This window comes from Zingiber officinale, chromosome 2A (assembly GCF_018446385.1).
Source record: "Zingiber officinale cultivar Zhangliang chromosome 2A, Zo_v1.1, whole genome shotgun sequence".
NCBI classification, from domain to species: domain Eukaryota; kingdom Viridiplantae; phylum Streptophyta; class Magnoliopsida; order Zingiberales; family Zingiberaceae; genus Zingiber; species Zingiber officinale.
The window spans coordinates 14,427,887-14,451,773 of record NC_055988.1 but is presented as its reverse complement, the minus strand read 5'-3'; the positions used below and the strand labels follow the sequence as shown (position 1 = coordinate 14,451,773).

General features: G+C 39.6%; 2 protein-coding genes across 3 annotated transcripts; both read right to left on the bottom strand.

Annotated features, from left to right (window-relative positions):
• Nucleotides 1-2,031: 2,031 nt before the first annotated feature.
• Nucleotides 2,032-10,483, bottom strand: LOC122040784 (probable LRR receptor-like serine/threonine-protein kinase At1g05700). 2 transcript variants are annotated; one of them, XM_042600216.1, is made up of 8 exons: nucleotides 9,783-10,483; nucleotides 9,624-9,704; nucleotides 8,129-8,277; nucleotides 7,782-8,034; nucleotides 4,706-4,844; nucleotides 2,563-2,729; nucleotides 2,398-2,460; nucleotides 2,032-2,326 (listed from the first exon to the last, which is right to left on the bottom strand). In XM_042600216.1, exons 1-7 carry the CDS (start codon nucleotides 9,866-9,868, stop codon nucleotides 2,442-2,444), a joined length of 894 nt encoding a protein of 297 aa, XP_042456150.1. In that variant the 5' UTR covers nucleotides 9,869-10,483; the 3' UTR covers nucleotides 2,032-2,326; nucleotides 2,398-2,441. The 2 variants fall into 2 exon arrangements, with proteins under 2 accessions (XP_042456150.1, XP_042456151.1); XM_042600217.1 differs by having other exon boundaries at nucleotides 2,033-2,326; nucleotides 8,129-8,254; nucleotides 9,624-10,483.
• Nucleotides 10,484-10,785: 302 nt separating this feature from the next.
• On the bottom strand, nucleotides 10,786-12,037 carry LOC122040783 (putative serine/threonine-protein kinase-like protein CCR3). The gene has a single exon (XM_042600215.1). It carries the CDS (start codon nucleotides 11,891-11,893, stop codon nucleotides 10,943-10,945), a length of 951 nt encoding a protein of 316 aa, XP_042456149.1. The 5' UTR covers nucleotides 11,894-12,037; the 3' UTR covers nucleotides 10,786-10,942.
• Between the last annotated feature and the right edge of the window lie 11,850 nt (nucleotides 12,038-23,887).

The following is a 23,887-nucleotide window of genomic DNA, read 5'->3' as shown; positions in this document are numbered from 1 at the left end:
AGCACGAACAACTTCTAACAACTGCTTGTTCTTCCGTTTTGCTAAACCATTCTGTTGAGGAGTATCAGAATTGGAGGTTTGATGATGAATTTCTTTCGATTGGTAAAACTCAGTCATAAGGCTATTCACAAACTCTCGACCATTGTCAGATTGAAAAACTCTGATGGATTGTTGGTACTGTGTCGCCACCGTCTTGTAAAACTCAGCAAACATTACAAATACATCACTCTTATATTTAAGTAATGACATCCAAGTCATTCGAGTGCAATCATCAATAAATGTTACATAATACTGAGCTCTAGAAAATGAAGGAACTTTTGTAGGTCTCCAAACATCGGAGTGAATTTTCATAAATGGAATAGGACATCTATTAATACTTGGTGAATATGAAATACGGTGGATTTTGGCCAATTCACAAATGTCACAATGAAATTCTAAATCATTAACAACTGAAAGCAAATAGGGTTGTAACTTCTTAAGATAGCTAAAGGACAGATGTTCTAAACGGCGATGTCATAACTACACCACTTCCTTTACATTATCGCCCCTTATGACCTGATTAGCTTGTCCCAAAAGATGCTTGCAGTTCTCTCTAGTCTCTATTAAATCAAGTAGTACAATTTCCCCCTTCTAACACCATAATCAAGAATCTGTCGAGTCAGAATGTCCCGAAACACACAGAAAGATGGATAGAATGTCACAATACATGCAAGTTTTAGAATAATTTAACAGACAGACAATAGGTTATAAGATAGTGATGGAACAACTAAGACGGATTCGAGAGTTAGGGTATCAGATAACTCAAAAGAACCTTCTCCACTAATCAAAGTTAGAGTACCATCAGCAGTAGAGACAGAATTTTGATGGGAAACTCTAAAATTTTTCACAAGGTTCGGGTCATTTGTCATATGATCATATGCACCTGAATCAATTATCCATGTAATATTTGAAATAATTGTATCATTCATACATGATTGTGCTACATTAGCAGAAAGCACTATCAAGATGTTCATTCCCAACAATAGTAATGGCTGCCTTGCTTATATTCTTTTGTGGCTTCTTGGTGAAGTCCCATCAATCAGGATAACCAATCACTTCATAGCATCTCTCCTTGCTATGGCTTAATTCTCCACAAACATTACACTTCTTATTTGCATATGGATTTGATTTATCTATAGGACGACGAGAAGGAGGACCAGAAATAACTGGCAGAGCAACTTCTCTTCTCTTAACAGCCAGAACTGAGGATTCAGTAGATATCGAACGTCTCATAGCTTGTTTCTCGGATTGCACCTTGCGGATGTAAGCATAACTCTGCTCCAAGGAGAATTTAGGTTCCTTGCATAGGATCTCTCCACGCACCTGATCATATTCCGAATCTAGTCCATGCAAAAACATATGAACACGCAATCGAGACATCATTGAAGTATCATGGACTACAGCTGCAACGTCATTATTCTGAGAGATCACCCTTTGATCGATCTCCTAGAACATGGTCACCAATTCGTTGAAGTAGATGGGAATAGGTCAACCATTCTGCTTTGCTTCAAAGCACTTCTTGTTCAATTCAAAGATTTGAGTTTCTTCAAAATCATCATAAAAAGTTTTCTCCATAGTTTCCCAAATATCTTTTGCAGTAGGAAGATGAATATATCGGTTCATAAGAGAGGTCTTCATGGAATCAATAAGCCAGCTTTTTACCTTTTCATTATCTGAGGTCCAAACTTCATATCCTGGAGAATTCATATGGGGTGGTTCAGATTTTTCGCCAGTTAAATAATCTATCTTTCCTCGTGCTCCAATACACATTCGCATGAGAGAAGCCCATATGATGGAAACGCAAAGTTGTCTAGTTGGGTGTAGTGATGAATGATTTGTGAGGATGATTGAGTATCATCAATTACAGATCCGTCCATTGGGGAATTCAGATTTGAGATTCAAGGATTCGAGGATAAAAAAAAAAGAAAAAAAAAAGAAAATTTCAAACTAAGTTCAAAGAATTGAACCTTGCCCTGATACCATGTAGACGGTAATATTTTTTATTCTATTACTCGATTCATCCCATAAGATGGGTACATATACAAGAGGATTTCTTATCTTACAAGAAATAATATTATAATATATTTTATATTACCAAAAATAGAATATTTTAAATATATACAGCTTGCGCTTTCTATATTCTATAGGGGCTTTGGTGATATAGTTTGTGTCCCTAACTCCAAAACCACAACCGAAAGGTGCACCGTCCTCTTCCTTGTCCTCGGCCACCTGAACTGTAGTACCGTTTGCCATCGCCAGTCTTGAAGAACTCATTCATGCTCAAGGGCTAACAAGGACCATTAGTGAGAAAAGGAGAGAAGTTTTAAGAACAATAACATCAAATGAGAAAAGTAATACCTTTCTGCTCTTTTCATTGCGATCAGCGTTATCTTTTCCTTTCCCTATATCCTTGTCAGAACCCTGAAAGATGAATTGTTTGAGAAATTGTAAAGAATGATTATGTGGAAAAGTGATGAAGTAGGAAAATTTGGGGATAAAGGTCTTGGCAGCAGGCAGGCATACCAACTTAACAAAAAACATAGGGTCCATTTCTTTTTTTGTTGCCAGCAACTGCATTGCCTGTACATCCTGGTCGATTTCAACCTTCCACTCCTCTCCTCAGCTTTCAGAGCAAGTAAGCGTTTTCTTTTCTCCTCTTTTATTTTCTCATATTCTTCCAAAGTCATCTCCTACACAATAGAATTTGAACAATTCAGGTTGTTTAATTATTAATTTCTATAATTAGACTGGTAGAATCAAATAAGTAAAAGACATATCACAAGAAGAAGGTAAATAAGGCATCAAAAAATACAAGAAAATCTAAGTTGAATAGTCACATCTCTAAATTATCTAGTTCACAGAATTCCACATTAAAAAAAAACACTTTAACTTGTAATAATAGAAGATCAATAAAAATCACCAATTATTCAGCTAATATTATCTTTTAGTATTAATGAGGTTCAGCCAATTGCTTGCATTAAATAAAACCTAGGATCATTCGAAGAAGTGAAGAAAATGCTCATGGATTGTTTTCTGCATTGATCTCCATATTGCTCTACAAGGAATAAGCAAACAACACTCAAAGTATCAGTTATGACAAAACTCTCCGTAATGCTCTACAAGGTTTGATGAACTTGAGTGTTAGAGCAAAAGGACTAAAGGTCTTTTGCAAATTAATAGATGCACTTAATTAACATTATACCATAATGAATACAAATTTAATGTCGTAAACTGGACTTCAATAAAATGAGCACCAACAAGATTAACAATGATGGACACAAAAAGTACATAACCTAGCAATATTAACAAAAGCTGACCGAAGAACAAAATGATATAATGTCCTATGTGTGGTAGATTCCTCAATTAAAAGCAAGACAGGAAAAAAAAGCATGCCAATACCTTGAGTCTGCCACATCCAATTGTTCTAGGCTGGGTGAAATAGAGTATTTGCATACACAATTGTCACATTTATTACAAAAGATGCAAGACCCCTTGGATTGGCCCCATATATAAAAATCTAAATGAAATATTCAAAAAAATTTAACATATTATCATTATGTATGGTAACTTCCTGTATTGAAGCACAAAAGAAAATCACTCCAATACCTTGATTCTGCCACATAAAATATAGCTCTAGGCTGCATGAAGAGTACTTGCATATACATTGATTTGATTTACCATGCAAGACCCATTGAATCAGCCGTATAAAAGAAACAGAAACTAAACTTCATGACATTCATATATGCAAAGTGACAGGACACTGGAAAAGTACATCATCTCGCGTGAATGGAGGTGCGCAATAGCATTTTTCAACCCACATTGAAGAGGAAAGAAAGCTACTCACACCTTGAGGAATGGAACCATCACTTTGAAACACATTGTGAAAATTTCAGGAAAGAATGTAACGGTCACCTTAAGAGCTACACTTCAGAAAAGCCAGATGTGGAATGGACATGATTGAATTTCTTAGACAACTCAACACTAACAAAATGAATCCAAAAAGAACTTGCAAAAAGGAAAAAGGATGTTTAAGACAGTGAGGGAAATCATCACATGAACAATATCTTCATCATTCTCACACTTAAAGTGTTTTAATTGTAATCAAGACAAACTGAAAACAGAGCACCACACAAAGCACGCCGTACACAAAGAATAGCAACACATGAATACACAATGGCCACTAAAATATCCGTACAATGTCACTGATAACACGCTATACCATTGACTATGTACAAAACGCTGAGAGAATTTTTCAAAGAGAGATACCAGAACAGAAAAATAAACAAACATTCAAGAAACAAAAGGATAGGACTCTCCTAAGTAAACTAGTGCTGGCATAGACTTCAAATACTAACAACGAGAGAGATATGAGTATCGTTTGCAATGTTTGTAGCATGAGAAGGGAAAAAAAAATATTGACCGCACACTACGTCACTGTGTACACAAGCAACAAAGATAACAGGTGGATCATGCAAGTTGTTCACCATGGAAACCTGTTTTTAGACCTTCGAACATTAGCCAAACTTCACAGCATGTTTGGAAAACCCAACCACCAAAAATGGCAGACACAATAAACGTGTAAAGTATGGTCTTTATAGAAACCATATTTTGTTTTAACATATCACAATATAATCAAAAACGCATGAACTTTATTTTTTGAGCTAACCTTATCCTTTTCCTTTTCTTCAGTCTCATTGGTTGTGCCTTCCGTATCCTTGCTCTCCTCTGTTAAAGGTGCATATTCCTGTTCTGCATGGTCCTCAGTTGGCAAATTTTCATCAGACTTGATGACTTTATCCTTTTCCCTATTTATTAAATAGTTGTGAATGCAAGAATAAGAATTAGTAATAGGGCTGCAAGAATACTTCTGTTACTACTGGAACTTTTACTCAGTGAGAGAAAAAGGCTTTTACAAGCTAGAAATGTTACTACTAGACTTAAAGGCTTATAAGCCATTCATATCTAATAAACATACCAGCTAAGGATATTCACTTTACTTATTTCGCAATGAGATTTCTCTTGCGTTTTTATACATCCATGTGTATAATATGATGCCCCAAGAATTAATGTTCGTCCATTGCTTGGAATGAAGAGAAACTACAGAAAGGGTTTTATCATCTTACTGGATTGAATTATTGTTTGTTTGTTTGTTTGTTTTCAAGAACCACATGATAATACGATACACCAAGAAGCATTCATTTAGTCCTTCCATTTATCCAAATACTTATAGTAGACCACACAATGAGAAATACACACCATTTCAAGATAACACTTTGTTGAAGAATCTCGCATCTCATACAAGGAAAGTTGAGATTTTCAATTCATCTTGGACCTAGGTGATGGTTCGACCCTTCTACCTCAAGTGCGCTAAACTGGACAGAACTTTCACCTTTGATATTCCAGTCTGTGCTTTCCTCACTCGCAGCCTCAAGTCCTATGCACTCCTTGAGCACGTTCACAACGTCGACTATCATTGGCCTATCGGCAGAGGTATCTGCTGTGCACTGCATTGCAAGATCTGTTGTTACTGAATGCTCCACGAAATCTATTGTCAACTACAGCATTGATGTTCCCTGTGGAAATATAGGATGCCATATATTGAACAATGTGAACCTTACTTCTGATGGACTGTATGGCTCGTTGGCCAGTGATTAGCTCCAAAAGGACACCGCTCCGAAGCTATATATGTCACTCTTCTCCGTAAGCTGGTGAGTTATATGGAACCTCATACAATGACTAACAGTAAGTCTCGAATATTCGAAGATGATCATAAAGATCTTGTAGTGTCAAAGAATCACCAAAACCAAACAAATTAAGGTATGAAAATGCTCAAACTGTTTTGCCTCCAATGTAGTTACAATAATGTAAAAAAAATCAATTTGCATTAGTTCAAGAGAATAAGTTTAGATCTCTGTAACAGTTTGTTCTGAAACCAAGTAGTATTTTGCTACAATTTGAATGAATTTTGACTCTTAATTATATTACAATAATGAAGTGAAATTCAAGAAAAAAGGGAATGGTTGAAAACGTAACAAAAAGGACAAATTTCAATCACCATTCTTGCTAGTTGACAAAAATATCTAGTACTTCTAGATCAGAATTGTAATAATTCAGAGTTTATCTACAAATTTGATAGCCTACCCTAGTGCATGTGTTGCCATTTGTTAGAAATATCTACACAATTTGCAATCAAACAAAACAATTCGAATTTATCATGGACATGGATATGTCAAATTCATAATGATGAATATGCCAAATTCATAATGATGAATGAAAGTTTGGATATACTGGATGACTGCCCTAAGAGGCTAAGATACAAATGACTATGCATTTCCATCAAGAATGTTTGTTAAGTCTGCTGAATAGTTTTGTTCCTACTTGGGGCCATTGAGAATAAACAGATATTATAGAAAGAAAAGACAAGTGGTTGCAAAAGAATATCTAAATATTTTTCCCTTGCATAATTCAACTTTAATTTAAAATCTGAAAAAAAAAAAAAATCAAACTTATAAGAACTTCTCTCCATCCATTGGAAAATTTTGTGATTTTCAATCAAAGAAAAGTGCAAGAACATCTCTATTTTTAATTGATCATGAACCAAATCACGGTTAAATAGGATAAACAAGCACAAAATAGATATAAAAAAAATACATATACTCAGGGTCAGTGTATCCTAGGGTTCCAATCATTTTGAGACGGATGAAAGATTTAGACATCCCATAGTCTGTTAGTTCGGCCTCATGTTTTCCAACTAAAAAAATATAGTACATATTCAAATCTCTATGTATTATAGGTGGCAGGCATCCTCGGTGGAGATAGTCAAGTCGTGTATTATTTTTGAAGCAAGAAAGAAGCAAGGACATCATAAAAGTTGCCAGAAGATATATATAAAGGCAGAGAAGAATAATATCATTGAAGACCTTGAGCAACTTCCAATGCAGTCATTAGATGTCTTCTCTATTCTCCGTGTTGGCCCTGGGACGGGTTGGTGGGGGCGCTGGGGGCGAGCGTATTCGCCTTTTACCACCATTAGACGTTCTCTCCAACTCAAGGTTCTAGATAAATTGTCCCTCCATGTATCATATCATCACCAAAATCCACATTTCAGAGAGAAGATCCAAGTGCCTAGTCACTAAATGCTATTACACTTCATCTTATTGCTACAACATTTGTGAATTTTTAGCAGCTTTTGTTGAGAAAAACCTAGTTGGAAAGGTTGGTCAAGATAAAGATTTTGTCTTTAATTGTCTCCTGAGGTCATAGGTTCACATATTGACATGAACATAATAAAAATAATGACGATAGAAAATGTATGTTGTAATGTAATGAGACGAAGTTACCACTTCCATAGTATAACTCTCCATATTTTTTATCAATAACTGTTTTACCTAGATAAAAATCATCCATGTCTACACATAATAAAAACATAAAATCCTTAGAAACATTTTTTGTAATTTAATTTATGCATGCAATCTTCATGGAGATGACCTTGGAGATGATCTTGAGGCTTCCATGGGGCATGTACTCATAAACAAGATCTAAAAAAGTTTCATTTCTGCAATAACCCAGAAGAGAAACAAAATTCCTATGATGAATCCTAAGTAACTACCTTGCCTACAATCGACATGTAATTGTCAATTGAAATGTATTGAAACAACCTAGAGGAATTTGATGGACTGTTCGTAGTTTCAGAGGAAACCAATTTTGGAAAATTAAGACTCATAATAATCCGAATAATTTACCTCAAATTCAAATTCTCGGGTCTGCTGTGAAGTAAATCGTGAATGCACTTTGACTGCAACTTGAGTCCATCCAAATGGCCTAGATAGAATGATGCAAAAGCTCCTTTCCTAATGACTTGAGCAAAGTTGTTAGTAATTACTTGCAGATGATTGAAAGTGAATTTCCCACCGTCAATTTGCAGATGTGGTCCATATTCAGTTTTCTGAGCTATGGTTGCTTCAATATGCCGTGTCACATTCGATGCAACCAAAACTTTTGACAAAATAAGGAACAAGATGAATTTACAAAAATTTGGACAAAACATTACAAAAAAATCAGAGAGACAGATTCTCCTCAATAGTATTACCTTTTCCCCCTTTTCTCAACCAAAAAAACCATCCAGCCAGCATAAGAATCAATAGCAACCCAAGGACAGCACAACAACTAACCACAATAATAACTGTGTTCATCTTCTTTTTACTCTCAGTGTTGCCTGGAATTGTGTGGTTGGTGAACCTAGCATTAGAAATTTTTAAAAACTAATATGTAATTTAAGTCTTTACTCAAGAAAACAACACAGTTTGATGCTTAGATATTACCTAATTAATGAAAATGTAAAATTTCATTTATCTTTATGCAAAGCGTAAAGATTCCGATCTATAAACAACCTAATTAATGAAAATGTAGAGTTTCTTTTATCTATATTCAAAGCATATAGAAATCAAGAAAATATTCAGCATAGAACAAATGATATTATTGCCATCAAAGAATTGAAATTCTAACTTTTCAGCTTGGCATAAGTACCAGCTTCAAGCAAACACAAGACTTCAATTAACTATGATGTATACCTCTTCCTATATATTACTACAACTTGCAGCGAAACAATATAGCTGTATCATATCAAATCACAATATTAATAAATCGCAACCACCGGCAAGAACAGATTAACTAGCATTTACAAAGCCACAAGAAAAATCTCATGGTTCAATTTGGATATTCAAAATCCATCCGCTTTTCTAAAAGAATAAATTGCTTCTATTCTATCAAAGCAGAATACTTCTACATCAATCTTTAAGCTTGAATTCACAATCTGACCAGTTAATATTACCATCAATTACGAGTCATAAGCCAAAGAACTGGTAGGGTAGGTTAGAGAACTGGTATGATATGCAACTTCCTACTGTTAATGTTCAAGTTGATGCTCTTGTTATGCATATTTATTTTGTACTTCTATCCTTGTGGATAACCAAGATTTGTAGTCAAAATTCTGTATCAATAAAATCAATGCACAGATTCTGCAATGGTATGGGAGATTGATTTCATCATAACTGACTCATAAATTGTAAGCACGCTTTTATATTGAGATTGGAGGAACTAATCTGTTGTCTAGGAAATAGGCAACATGTTAGCATAAATGATCTTTTAACTACTTGAATGATAATAAAAGTGTAGGAAAGTGATGCATCACCAAATGCAAACATAAAAGTGGCAGAACCAACCTAGCTAATTTATGTTATATATGATACATAAGGGGGGCAATTATGATTCTTCCTATAATAATAATATATAGAGATCTCTATGGGGGAAAATTCTATGGAATGTGTTTTCTTTTCCTTCAAGTTACACGCATGTTCATCACATGAAGTTGTTTGGTAGATGGTTACCATAGTACTTGAAAATTTTAAAAGTATGGTATATGGTGTAAAAAATGGTAATACATGATATAGAAAATCATAGCATAATGAACTTAGTATATGATGGAAAACAACTTGCTTATATATCCCTATGATACTTGAAAATGGCCAATCCCTTTCAATAATGAGGAATAGATCTAAACCTGGAGATTACAGACTAAAACAGACCTTAGGATAAGTGAACCCTCTTCTGATCTTTTGAGAAGAGAACTGGGAATTGATCCAGTAAAATTGTTACCAGTCAAATTCCTACAAGACGATATTTTGTCGGAGCTTATGTTTTATACCAACAATAACAAAATAAAATGATTAAATTCTTCCACTTACAAAACTTTGAGAGATGTTAGATTCTTGAGAAAATCAGGTACTTCCCCGGTTAAAATATTGTCAGACAAGTCCCTAAAATATAACATAACAGATAAAAGAAGTCCATAGCAGATCTAACTGATTCTGTCATAATGTATTTTCCTTGTCAAGAGAACATGGGGAAATTAACACCAAAAGTAACTTACTAAAAGACACCATAATTTACCAAGAAAATATGACGGTCTCTGTAAATTAACACCAAAACCAACTAGCTTTAAACAACAGGACAACAGGCAAAATCCTTACAAGTACTCAGAGGCATCAAGCAAATCAAAAGAATCTGATATGTTTCCAGTCAATCCACTAGAAGACATGTTTCTGCAGGAAAAATTATGAAATTATTCATATTACTTGGCAAAGACAACTAACTCAAAGCTAGAACCAATTGCTAAAAATTTCCAAAGAAACTTGCTATACCTTTGACATGACCTTCCCTAAATATATATTTTGAGCCCATCCTGTACGCTAGATGCTTGTATTCGGGTGTATTAGCAAAATACCCCCTTTCCCTCCGCCTAACAGCAATCTTATCCACATTCTTGTTAATATTAGCTTGGGAACAATTAACAACATCAATTCAAGGGTATTATAGTCTATATGCTTTTCCTTCAAATATCTAAAAAAAAAAAATTATTGTGAAACCAATGTAGACCCAAAAAAAAACATTGGAATGTTTAAGAAAATACATATCAATCAAATTTAAGAGATGCAGAAAGAGATGTTTCACAGAACTGAAGATTACTACTATAAACAAAAATGAATCATAAATATTGATAGCCATCTAGAAGTGAATTATATTGAATCTTTGCAAGGAAGAATATATGACTTAATGATAAGAATGTGTCTAATACGAGAACACAACATTGTAGCCACCAATGAAAGAAATACTTCACATTAAGCACAAAAAAGAGACCAACAGTAGACCACCTTCATCAAAAAGGAAAAGAAGTGGAAGAAATGAATGTTGGAAAAGGCATCAAGTAATAGAAATGATGCCTAGGACAGATATAGTACTTGGTATCAATTATTAAAATTCTGAGCTGAATTTGAAGAATGCATTTACAGTAAAAGGAAATCTAATGCTCAGTCTGACATGTTGGAACGGGAAATGGTGTGTGACTCTACTGAAGAGAGACAAGGGCGCTTTCGAGGTTGAAGACAATGTCGGTCATGCTCGGCCGCAGGTGCGCCTTGCCCACGCAGCTGACGGCGATATTCAGCACCTGCTCCACAGCCTTGGCCTCATGCTGCAAGGGTTGTCCGACTCGGGCATCAAGCAACTTGCCGGCCTCAAGTAAAGGCATGGCGTGTTCGACAATGTTGATGGGTTTCCAGTCATCATATTCCATGGCCTTGCGGCCGGTGAGGACCTCGAGCATCACAATGCCGAAGCTGTAGACGTCGCTCTGTAAATTGAAACAGTAGTTTTCAGGGTCCATGTAACCGACGTTGCTCGGCGCCCACAATTCCTCCTCCGACTCGGGCCCAGCGAAACTGAAGCCCGACAGCCGAGCGACCCAGTTCGCGTCCAGCAAAATGTTCAAGGACGTGATGTCGCGGTGGATGATCTGCGGCTCGGTAAAGCTGTGGACGAACTTTATTCCCTGTGCGGCGTCGAGCAGGACAGTGATCCTGCTCTTCCATGAGTTCAACGCGCCGGATTCTTCGCCGTTCTTAGGGTGGAGATAGTCGTAGAGAGTTCCATTCTTCATATACTCGTAGACCAGGAGGAGCTCCTCCTCCTCCTTGCAGTAGCCCACCAACCCTATCACGTTCTTGTGGCGGAGGAGAGAGAGAGAGTCGACCACCGACTGGAAGACTCGCTCCTTGTTCTGTGAGTTCGTGCGCGGCATCCACTCCTTCCGCTTAATTGCAACCTTACGCCGGTCGATGAGCTTCCCCTTGTATACGGTGCCGAAGCTGCCACCCCCAATTATGTTCTCCCAGGAGAAATTGTTGGTGGCAGCTGCGAGCTCCTCAAAGCTGAACTCCACGGGCCGGTCGTTGAAGGAGGATGGGCCGGCCCGGTCGGACGGGCCGGCCTGGTCGTACGGGCTGCTCCGGCGCTCCATCACCGGCGTCCCCTGGCGCCGGAAGATTTGAGACTGCGACGATGATAAGCCGCCCGTCCCAGAGGGATGCTCGGTGTGAGGTCCGCCGTTCTCGCGCCTGAAAATGCAACAGAGAATGAAGCAGAGACAGGCAAATACACTGACGGACCCGAGGATCGCCAAAGCTATCCACCCCCATGGAGCGAACTGTAGCATTGGCGGAGACTCCTCTTTGGTAGACGCGGAGCCGACGGCGCAGGCCGGGGAGGGAGAGAGGACCGCCAAAATGGTCACGATCACCGAGATCGCCTCGGCGGCGGAGCGAACCAACATTTCCGACGGAGGAGGAAATGGAATCGGAATGATGTCGGTGGCCGGGTAGGGTTTTAAATCGAGAGGAAAAGAGAGAGGAAACAAGAAAGACGAGGAACGCGGACGGAGGACGGCAACGAGCCAGCGAGGGAGGAAACGGGAGGATTTTGAATGCGATTTAAAATTTTCGGCTTTTATTTTTGAAAAAAAAAAACTCAAAGCGTTTTCTTCTTCTTTTTATTTATTTTCATTTTTTATTCTGTATGAAATCGCGCCTCTGTTTGATTTATGGACCGGCCAGTCCAATTGGCCCCCTTTTTTTCTTTTTTTTTTTATTATTATTTTTTATTCTACTGAAATAGAAAATAGACAATAAAAAAATATAATAGCACATATAATGGAATTTTCAGCAACATTTTATCTTTTCTTTTTGTTTTTGCTTTTGTTTGTGTGTCTCTTGACTGACTGACGATAATTTTCTTTAATTTTTTTATTTTGCTTAAATTAATTTTATTTATTTTATGAAAATCCTATAATAAAGGTATCCAGATGAGACGACCCTCTGGAGGCCGGTGCAGGTGTGGACCACATCAATGGCGATCAGTCTCGCCTTCCAAACGGTAGCGGCGACAACCGACGCTAACACTTTCCTTTCATTATACTTTACCGATGCACGACGATGCTCGAGTTCTACTTTGCCTTGCACTTCACCGAGGTGGAGCTCCTTCCTCTGAACACCACGCGAGTGTTCGATGTTTACCTTAATTCCCAGTTGGCTCTCGGTGGATATCAGCCACCCTACCTCCTGTCAGACCATTTGTACAATTCGGATTTGCTTACCGGCTCGTCCTAGTATGTCTTTACCCTCAACGTTACCCTCAACTCCACCCTCCCGTCATCCTGAAGATGTACATGTACAAATAGAGAATCAAATTACTATTTCTTTTCATAAATGGAGCTCTATTATACAGTCGATTATGATTTTTTTTTCTAAAACACATTTATAAAATAGTAGATTCTTTTATTATTATTATTATTTAAAAAAATAAAATTATTTTTAATAATATATTTATAGTAATAAATGAAAGAAAGTTGCTTTCCAAATAATTATTAAATAGTTCTTCCTCTAACATATGACGTGGAAGATAAATACGAAAAGTTAAATATTTTATCCATTTTTAATTAATAAAAACTCTTTTGAATTTAATTTACACTTGACCTAGTCCAATTTTTTTTAATCATACCACTTAATGAAATTATATATATATCACAATTCTCTAGATTGTAATAGAGTTCTGGTATTGTTTTTGCTTGTTGTTGCTTTCTCAGCTAGGATTGCGATAAAAAAAACTCAAGAGAAGTCCCCTATTTGTTTCCTCTTAGACTCTCTATCTGAAACATGGGTCATGTCCTTCGAGGTCGCGGGTATCTTTTTAGTTGGGATCTTCTGGTCCATAAATTGCGGACCGAGGAATGATCTATTGCATGAGGATCCTTGATTTGGATGGACTCCACCTGTAAATAGGTGGGATCCATCTAAATCAAGGGTCCAAAAAAGTGGACCATCCCCTGGTCCGCAATTTGCGGACCAGAGGATCCGATCTCGTGTCTTTTGTGGTCGTGAATCATCAGTCTACCTCTCGGAGGCTGCTCGTCTCTTGACTTCTTTGAACAACTCGTATTTTCCGGTTGTCATTGTTACATTAATCTTACCGATGTCCTCCATCTTCTCGTTCCAGAACATGTGGAGAAGTTCCCCATATACGGTGCCAAATTGATTCTGTTCGGAAGGTGAGTCAGACGAAGGCCAGCGAAGGTGGCGTCGGCGTTGACGGAGCGATGACTTTAACACACCTTATCTGCGTTTTTCGAAACCGAGGCCCCCCGCGTGGAACCACAGGGCGGTGATAACGGAATCAGTGGTACTTGGACCCTGCACACACCCAGATATGCACACGGAGCATTAGAGACCAAAAACCAGGGAAGAGGTCCCTGGCGCAGACTTTCCGATGCTCAAGTCAGGTCCTTTTTCTGACGAAGCAGTGTATGAAGGAAGAAGAAAGAACTGCTGAAGATGCGTGCAGATGTGCGCGTACCTGACCAATGAAGAGGACCTCCCTTTTTATACGACTATGCCTGCCTTTTGTGCCTGCACGCTGCCAGATAATGTTGGATGTCAGGGCGTGTCGAGTGAAAGAGGATGTCCGGCAGCCTCCCATAGGTAGGATGGAGGTTCCACTCTTAGCGTGTGACAGAACACTGGAATATTCCCTGACTTATGACAATTATTCTCTGACAGAAAATTACGATTCTCTGACACTATTGTCGCTTAATGCTATCCATCCTGTCCAGGTTCAACCGTATATAGCTTGAGATGATTGTTCCAATGTGGTTCAAGGACTGAGCCCTGATGCCCTCGGTCGTGTGCCGCCGGTCAGGGGCTATCCATGGACTATGGCTGGTCGAGAGGAAAGGAATGAGCTATGTAGAACCGACCGGGAATTATCTGAGATTGTGACCGAGGACTAAGCTTGCATGACTCGACCGATGCAGAGCCGGTTGGGTATTGTCTAGCGTTGTGACCGAGGACATATACAGAGACTGAGCCTCGATAACATGAGCAGTGGGTAGCCGAATAGGAACTAGTAAAAACCCTAGCTCGGGGTTCAACCCTGAGGACCCGACTTGTCTGTGGTCTGTGACCGACTGGGAATTTACGGAGGAGGATGATGGGAACAAGAGAGTTGTTGCACGTTTGAACATCAACAACGACTTTATCCTTCGTGATCTAGGGCTTCTAATCGATTAGGCTTACTCTCAATCGATTGCCACATCAGATTTTCTGCATTCCTAGCCGTCCGATCTCGCACCTACACGACGGTCGTCTCCCAATCGATTGGCTAATCAATTAAGAGCATATGGATCAATTAGCTTATCGATCTAGAATTGTTTTGTTCTCTCACATAAGTCTCCGGAATTGATTGACCAATCGATTCCACTGTCTCGCGTCCATCACGAGTAAAATCTTCCCCAATCGATCGCTTGATCGATTGGCATGTCCCAATCGATCGGTTGATCGATTGGGAAACCCTCTGTATGTTTTTGCGATAACCTCTCAATCGATCGACTGATCGAACTGATTGATTGTCCAACCCTATTTCGCCAAACACAAGCTAAGTCTAGGGTTCACATCCAACATCCGATCAATCATGACTGTTAGGACCTTCGGATGCGGCTAAAGAGGGGGTGTGAATAGCCGACCCCAAATTCGCGTTTCTTACTACAAATCAAGTTAACACAGCGGAAATACAATGTAGAAATGAAAGTGGAGAAGATCAAACCTCAAACACGATGATGTAACGAGGTTCGGAGATGATACTCCTACTCCTCGGCGTATCCGTAAGGTGGACGAAGCCTATCAATCCGTCGGTGGATGAGACCCCGGATAGCCGGCTAATAGAAACTCCTTCTGGGTGGAGAAACCTCACCACAAACTTTTTTGCAACAGCAATAAAGGAGTACAAGAAATAAAGCAAGAAACAATGGATAATATGAATGTAAATACACTCTACCAAGTTTGCTTGCCTTCTTCTCGTCGACTGGATGAAGCAGCAACTTCACGAAACACCTACAACAGCAGGAACCAGCCGAAGGAAGCTTCCACGAAGCTTCAGGAAAATGAGAGCTCAGGAAAGCTCTGATTGCAGTAAGGAGGAAGAGCAAGAACTGTTACTGTAGAGGTCCTCGACCTCGATATATATCCTGCGAAGAAGAAGACACATAAACTAGCCGTTGTGTCGCAACGGCTAGGGCCTGGACCGATCAGGCACACTCCTGATCGGTCCAGACCTATTCTGATCGGTCTTGGGGACCGATCAGGACCTATGCTGATCGGTCCCCAGACCGATCAGCACGCTTCACAGAGAGTTGCGCAACTCTCTGATCGGGGTGTGGACCGATCAGGACTCAGGTGGATCGATCCACAGACCGATCCCCCCTCTTTCTTCTCCCGATCTTCTTCGCTTCTGATCGGTCACCAGACCGATCAGGTAATTCACAGAAACACACTGTTTGGTTACTGATCGGTCACCAGACCGATCAGTCAACCAGCGTATCACTGGATCGGTCACCAGACCGATCCAAGTTTAGAGCTCCCAGCCCTAAACCCTACCTAGTCCGGAGAACGAGCTACCGAGCCCTCTCCGACTTCATCCGGTTCAGAGAACGAGCTATCGAGCCCTCTCTGACCTAGTCCGGAGAACGAGCTACCGAGCCCTCTCTGACTCCATCTGGTCCAGAGAACGAGCTACCGAGCCCTCTCTGACCTAGTCCGGAGAACGAGCTACCGAGCCCTCTCTGACCTAGTCCGGAGAACGAGCTACCGAGCCTTCTCCGATTTCATCCGGTCCAGAGAACGAGCTACCGAGCCCTCTCTGACCTAGTCCGGAGAACGAGCTACCGAGCCCTCTCCGACTCCATCCGGTCCAGAGAACAAGCTACCGAGCCCTCTCTGACCTAGTCCGGAGAACGAGCTGCCGAGCCCTCTCCGACTTCGCATGCCAAGCTTCCATACTTGGACTTTTCCCGTGCCAAGCTCCCTGCTTGGACTTTTCCGTGCCAAGTCTCCATACTTGGACTTTACTCGTGCCAAGCTCCCTGCTTGGACTTTTCACAAGATGTCTGGTCAACCTTGACCTATCTGGATTTCCCTTGCCTGGCTTCAGTCACCAGGACTTTCCAACTGCCTGGCTTCACTCACCAGGACTTTCCCTTGTCTGGCTTCACTCACCAGGACTTTCACCTGGCTTCACTCACCAGGATTTCCCGAATCAGGTCGACTCACCTCAGGTCAACCAGGTCAACCTTGACCAAAGATTACACCCACAATCTCCCAAGTTTGTATTCTGTCAAACATCAGAATACAACTTCTCTACTCTCGTCAACCATCAGAATAGAACTTTTCTATTCTCGTCAAACATCAAAATACAACTCGAGTCAGGTCAACTCGAGTCAGGTCAAGCAGGTCAACCTTGACCTAAGGTTGCACCAACAATCTCTCCCTTTTTGATGTTTGACAAAAACCATAATCAAGTTAGGTTAACCCGATAACCTAACTTAGGTTTTCCAATGTTCTTCCTTGAACATTCTCCCCAAACTCTAATATTCTTCCTTGAACATTCTTTGGACATTCTCCCATTCTCCCCCTTTTTGACACACATCAAAAAGAGTGAATCAAGGTCAAGAGTTTCTTCCTAATGAAAGTCTCATACCTTTCATTGAAACCCTTAATTTCCCCCTTGATACTAAAGTCAACAATCAACTTAGTGATAATCCCATATCACTCAAGTCTTTAGAGTAAAAACTCCCCCTAAAAGTCAACTCCCCCTTGACTAATAGGTAAAACTCCCCCTAAAGGTCAACTCCCCCTTGACCATTGCACCAACAATGTTTAGAAATCCAAAACACAAACTGTGTTTTAACTTTCAGCTGAAATTTCAGACAACACAGTCGAAAATCAGCACTTTGGCACGCTCTGATTGGTCACCAGACCGATCAGACCTCACTAGATCGGTCACCAGACCGATCCACACTTCTCTGGATTGGTCCAGTGACTGATCCAGACTTCCCTGAACCGATCAGCATCCCCTCTGATCGGTCCACAAAGCTCTGATAGGAATTTCTGATTTTTCTCCCGAAATTCAGAAACCCCTAAAAAATCACAGAAAATTCCAAAAATTATAAAATTTTTGAGGATACATTCCTCATAACATATACTATCATGGAAAAATAGTTTTCTATGAAAATAGCTTCCATTTTCAAATCTTGATACAAAGTTTAAAAACTTTGAAATAGTTCAAGTTTACCTCAACTTTGTATCAACTTGTTCAATGATGAATGCTATCACTAGAAAAGCTTCATCAAGGTTTTTCAAATCAATTTTGAAATGATTTTAAACCATTCAATTTAGGACCACAATCTTCGGGCTAAGTGTACATGACTTGTACGCAAGCTTTCCCTATGATCCTCAATTTCGAATTAGGCTCATCTAGGTACAAGAACTATGCACCTTGATCCTAACTCATAATCCTAATATCTCACACACATCTAAGGTGTATCAAACACATCCAAGTCAATTTTGATGTGAGATATGGTTTAGGTCATCTTAATCTAAGTTCTCATGCATTTTCTAAACAACAATTTGATCTCCATATTAAATTGTGTTTTTATCCTTAAATCAAATTAATTGATAAATGCAAGAGATGATGACATGGCATAAAATAATATCATGAGTAAAAACATGTGCCAATGTCATGATGTCGTGTCATAAAGTATGAAACTTAAATAAGGCATGGCATTTGACTAACCTAAGCATTATCATGATATTTCAAATGATAATAAATTAAATATGATGTCATGACATGGCATATGGCAAACAATACATGGCAAATAATATATAAAGGTATAGAGAATACCTAATTCTAGCTTTAGTTGCCATTTTTGATAATTTTGCCATAAATTCTATATTCCTAAGTGTAATAGACCTAACATCATATACCAAAGATTTTTAGATCACTATGTGCCAATTAGATTGACTCTAGAAAACTCCTCAAATATGATTGGCACATCCTAATCACCTTAGGAATAACTTTCCATTTCATTTTCAAGGCTTGATTACACCTTGAAAATTCCTAAAGTGCCACCTTTTGCCATGATTAGGTTAACTACCTATTCAAGTAAGGTTGGCACATCCTAAATCATCTAGCGTGATGAAATCACGCTCTTAGGAACCCAATACCTATTGGAGCTCATTGGGTTCACTAAATATTCACTAGGGATGACTTCCCTAGCAACCCTCCTAATGACCCTCCTAGGCTTTAAAGCCTTGGTCATTTGGGACTCATCAAGATCAACTCTAGGGGTGACTCCCCTTGTGACCTTGGTGATGGTCTTCCTAGCCCTAGGTCTTGTTCCATAATCGAATGGAACATTATGATAAGTGGGCTTGACCACTTGAGACTTAGGTTTGTGACCCAAACCTCTCATGTCCTTGGGCTTTTGCTTTTGACCCTTAGGCCCTAGAGATGACTTTTCCAAATTCTTAAGAGTCTTTTCTAAGGTGTCAAGTCTTGACCTCAAGACTTGATTTTCCTCCTCTAATACCTCAAGTTTTAATTTGTCATTTTTCTTTGAGGTATTCCTAGGCATATGTCTAGTTGTTTTGGGATTCCTATCTAGGTTTTCCTTAACCTTAGATGAGTTAATTCTAGGGTTGTCATTTCTAGTATTATCCTTACCTAGACTAACATGTTTGACATCTAAGCACATGTATCGGTTTCTATGGTTATCATGCTTATCATCATTGGCAATTGCAATAAAGCTACTAGCATGTTTCTTATTAGAATTGCAATAATGTGCCTTAAAGGGTACCTTAGGGTTTGCCTTAGCTCCCCCTATAGATGTGCTTGGTCTCTTGTCCTTGTGAGGTTGCCTCCCCCTCGGACATTGGCTCCTATAATGTCCCCTTTGCTTGCATTGGAAGCACACCACATGCTCCTTGCCCTTGCGTATCGGGACTCCGACTTCCTTGACCTTTGGCGCCGGTGGAGTCTTCCTAATCCTCTTTGGACATTTACTCTTGTAATGTCCATATTCCCTACACTCAAAGCATATTATATGTAATTTATTTGAAATTAAGTTTCTTGAGTTACCTAGGGTTGAGGATGGATATACGCTCTCTTCTTCATCCCTTCCGGATGTAGAGGCTTCTTCTTGCACCAATCTTGATGAAGAACTCTCCTCCTCTTCTTCCTTAGATGTTGAGTAGCCCTCAACTTCTAATTCCATACCTCCATGATGTGAGCTACTTGGCTCACTTGACTGCTCTTCATGACTTCAGTTGGAGCTCTCCTCATGGAACTTAGCCAAGTTGTTCCACAACTCCTTGGCATCGTTGTATCTACCTATCTTACGCAAGACATCATTAGGTAATGAAAATTCAAAGATTTTCGTTACCTCGTCGTTGATTGTGGATTGATGGATTTGTTCCTTCGTCCACTTCTTCTTCTCAAGAGGTTCTCCTTCTTTATCCACCGGAGGAATAAAACCTACTTGTACACAATTCCAATTTACTAGATTAGTCATAAGAAAATACTTCATTCTTACCTTCCAATACGCGAAGTCGTCGCGATCGTAGAAGGGTGGAATCGTGATGTCTTCTCCAAGTCGATCCATTCTCTAGCTTGTGCTCCCCTGGGTGTTAATCCGTCGAAGAGCAACCTTGCTCTGAATACCACTTGTTAGGACCTTCGGATGCGGCTAGAGAGGGGGGGTGTGAATAGCCGACCCCAAATTCGCGTTTCTTTCTACAAATCAAGTTAGCGCAGCGGAAATGCAATGTAGAAACGAAAGTGGAGAAGATCAAACCTCAAACACGATGATGTAATGAGGTTCGGAGATGATACTCCTACTCCTCGGCGTGTCCGTAAGGTGGACGAAGCCTATCAATCCGTCGGTGGATGAGACCCCGGATAGCCGGCTAATAGAAACTCCTTCTGGGTGGAGAAACCTCACCACAAACTTTTTTGCAACAGCAATAAAGGAGAACAAGAAATAAAGCAAGAAACAATGGATAATATGAATGTAAATACACTCTACCAAGTTTGCTTGCCTTCTTCTCGTCGACTGGATGAAGCAGCAACTTCACGAAACACCTACAACAGCAGGAACCAGCCGAAGGAAGCTTCCACGAAGCTTCAGGAAAATGAGAGCTCAGGAAAGCTCTGATTGCAGTAAGGAGGAAGAGCAAGAACTATTACTGTAGAGGCCCTCGACCTCGATATATATCCTGCGAAGAAGAAGACACATAAACTAGCCGTTGTGTCGCAACGGCTAGGGTCTGGACCGATCAGGCACACTCCTGATCGGTCCAGACCTATTCTGATCGGTCTTGGGGACCAATCAGGACCTATGCTGATCGGTCCCCAGACCGATCAGCACGCTTCACAGAGAGTTGCGCAACTCTCTGATCGGTCTGTGGACCGATCAGGACTCAGGTGGATCGGTCCGGGCCGATCCCCTCTTCTTCTCCGATCTTCGCTTCGATCGGTCACCGCCGATCGGGTAATTCCTGAAACACACTTTGTTTGGTTCTGATCGGTCACCGGACGATCGATCAACCAACGTATCATGGATCGGTCACGGACCGATCGGTTAAACTCGGCCCTAAACCCTACCTAGTCCGGAGAGCGAGCTACCGAGCCCTCTCCGACTTCATCCGGTCGAGAGAACGAGCTACCCCTCTCGACCTAGTCAGGAGAACGAGCTACAGAGCCCTCTCCGACCTATCCGGTCAAACGAGCTCACGAGCCCTCTCGACCTAGTCCGGATAATGAGCTACCGAGCCCTCTCAGGCTTCATCCGGTCCGAGAGGCGAGCTAGAGCCCTCTCTGACCTAGTCCGGAGAACGAGCTACCGAGCCTTCTCCGACTTCATCCGGTCCAGAGAACGAGCTACCGAGCCCTCTCTGACCTAGTCCGGAGAATGAGCTACCGAGCCCTCTCCAACTCTGTCTGGTCCAGAGAACGAGCTCCCGAGCCCTCTCTGACCTAGCCCGGAGAACGAGCTGCCGAGCCCTCTCCGACTTCGCATGCCAAGCTTCCATACTTGGACTTTTCCCGTGCCAAGCTCCCTGCTTGGACTTTTCCGTGCCAAGTCTCCATACTTGGACTTTACTCGTGCCAAGCTCCCTGCTTGGACTTTTCACCAGATGTCTGGTCAACCTTGACCTATCTGGATTTCCCTTGCCTGGCTTCAGTCACCAGGACTTTCACTCACTAGGACTTTCTCTTGCCTGGCTTCACTCACTAGGACTTTCTCTTGCCTGGCTTCACTCACCAGGACTTTCACCTGGCTTCACTCACCAGGATTTCCCGAATCAGGTCGACTCACCTCGGGTCAACCAGGTCAACCTTGACCAAAGATTGCACCCACAATCTCCTAAGTTTGTATCAGAATACAACTTCTCTACTCTCGTCAAACATCAGAATAGAACTTTTCTATTCTCGTCAAACATCAAAATACAACTCGAGTCAGGTCAACTCGAGTCAGGTCAACCAGGTCAATCTTGACCTAAGGTTGCACCAACAATGACTTGTGGACTCCTCAATACCTAGCATCTGGTCAACCTTGACCTGCTGTGACTTCTTCACAAAGTGTCTGGTGAATCATTTGACTCATTTGGACTTTTCTCCTCGTACCAAGTGTTCGGTCAACCTTGACCCACTTGGACTTACTGTCTCGTGCCAAGTATCTAGTCCTCTATAACCCACTTAGACTTCCAAACACTAAGTATCTGGTCAACTTTCACCTACCAGGATTTTCACATGTTTGGCTCCACTCATCAGAACTTTCTCACTACCTAGCTTCACTCACTAGGGCTTTTTCATCTGGTTTCACTCATCAAGATTTTCTCATTTCCCAGCTTCACTCACCAGGACTTCCACTTGCCTAGCTTCACTCACTAGAATTTTCACTTGGCTTCACTCATCATGATTTTTTAGTTAACTATCCTGTCAACCTTGACATGCTCAACTCTTCTTTTTCTGCCAGCCATCCTGTTGGTTTTGCCCTTGCATAACCTCCAGTTAGGACTTCTTAGTCAAATATTCGGTTAACATTGACTTTTCTTCACATTAAATTAGTCAAACCTTGACCACTGTACAATTACTCTAACAATCTCTCTAAACGAATAATTACACCTGTAGCATATATATATATATATATATATATATATATATATATATATATATATATATATATATATATAATCAAACATAATGTATGCCCCCCGTGTTTATCATAATAGTATTTATGAGCAGGTTCAACCCAAAGGAAAAAAAAATAAAAAATTATTTTTTTACTTATTCCATTTTTTTTTCTTTAATTGCTTTTACATATAAAATAGTCAAACACAATATTATAAAAAAAATAACTAAAAAACTCGATCTAAATACTTCTCAATTTTTGAAAATGTTTATTTTTCACATTTTAAATTTATTAATTTTAAAATTTCAATTCGCTTCTCTTCCTTACAAATATTCACAAACTAGCATTTTGCATTCTTTAATTTTTTTTTTTTTACTCTCAGAACATTTATTAGAGAATGAAATTGTTATTTCTTTTCATAAATCGAGCTTTATTATACAGTCAATTATGATTTTTTTTTTCTAAAACACATTTATAAAATAGTAGATTCTCTTTTATTATTATTATTTTTTTTTTAAAAAAATATTATTTTTAATAATATATTTATAGTAATAAATAAAAGAAAGTTACTTTCCAAATAATTATTAAATAGTTCTTCCTCCAACGGTGTCACACATAACTTGGAAGACGAAACGACAAAGTTAAATATTTTATCCTTTTTTAATTAATAAAATCTCATTTGAATTTAATTTAAACTTGGCCAAGTCAAATTTTTATATAGGTATAAAATGAAATTATATATATATCACAATTCTCTAGATTATAATCTAAATGAAAAAAAGCTTTTAATCTAAAAAAAAAAAGGACAACAAAATAGGTATAAAATGCCGTAGGTAAAAAATAAAAACAGTCGAAAGAAAACTACTATAACAACACAATTAAAATTAATAGTGCAATAAAAAATTTGAGAAGAGCTGAAAAAAGTAGTTTGATTTAAAA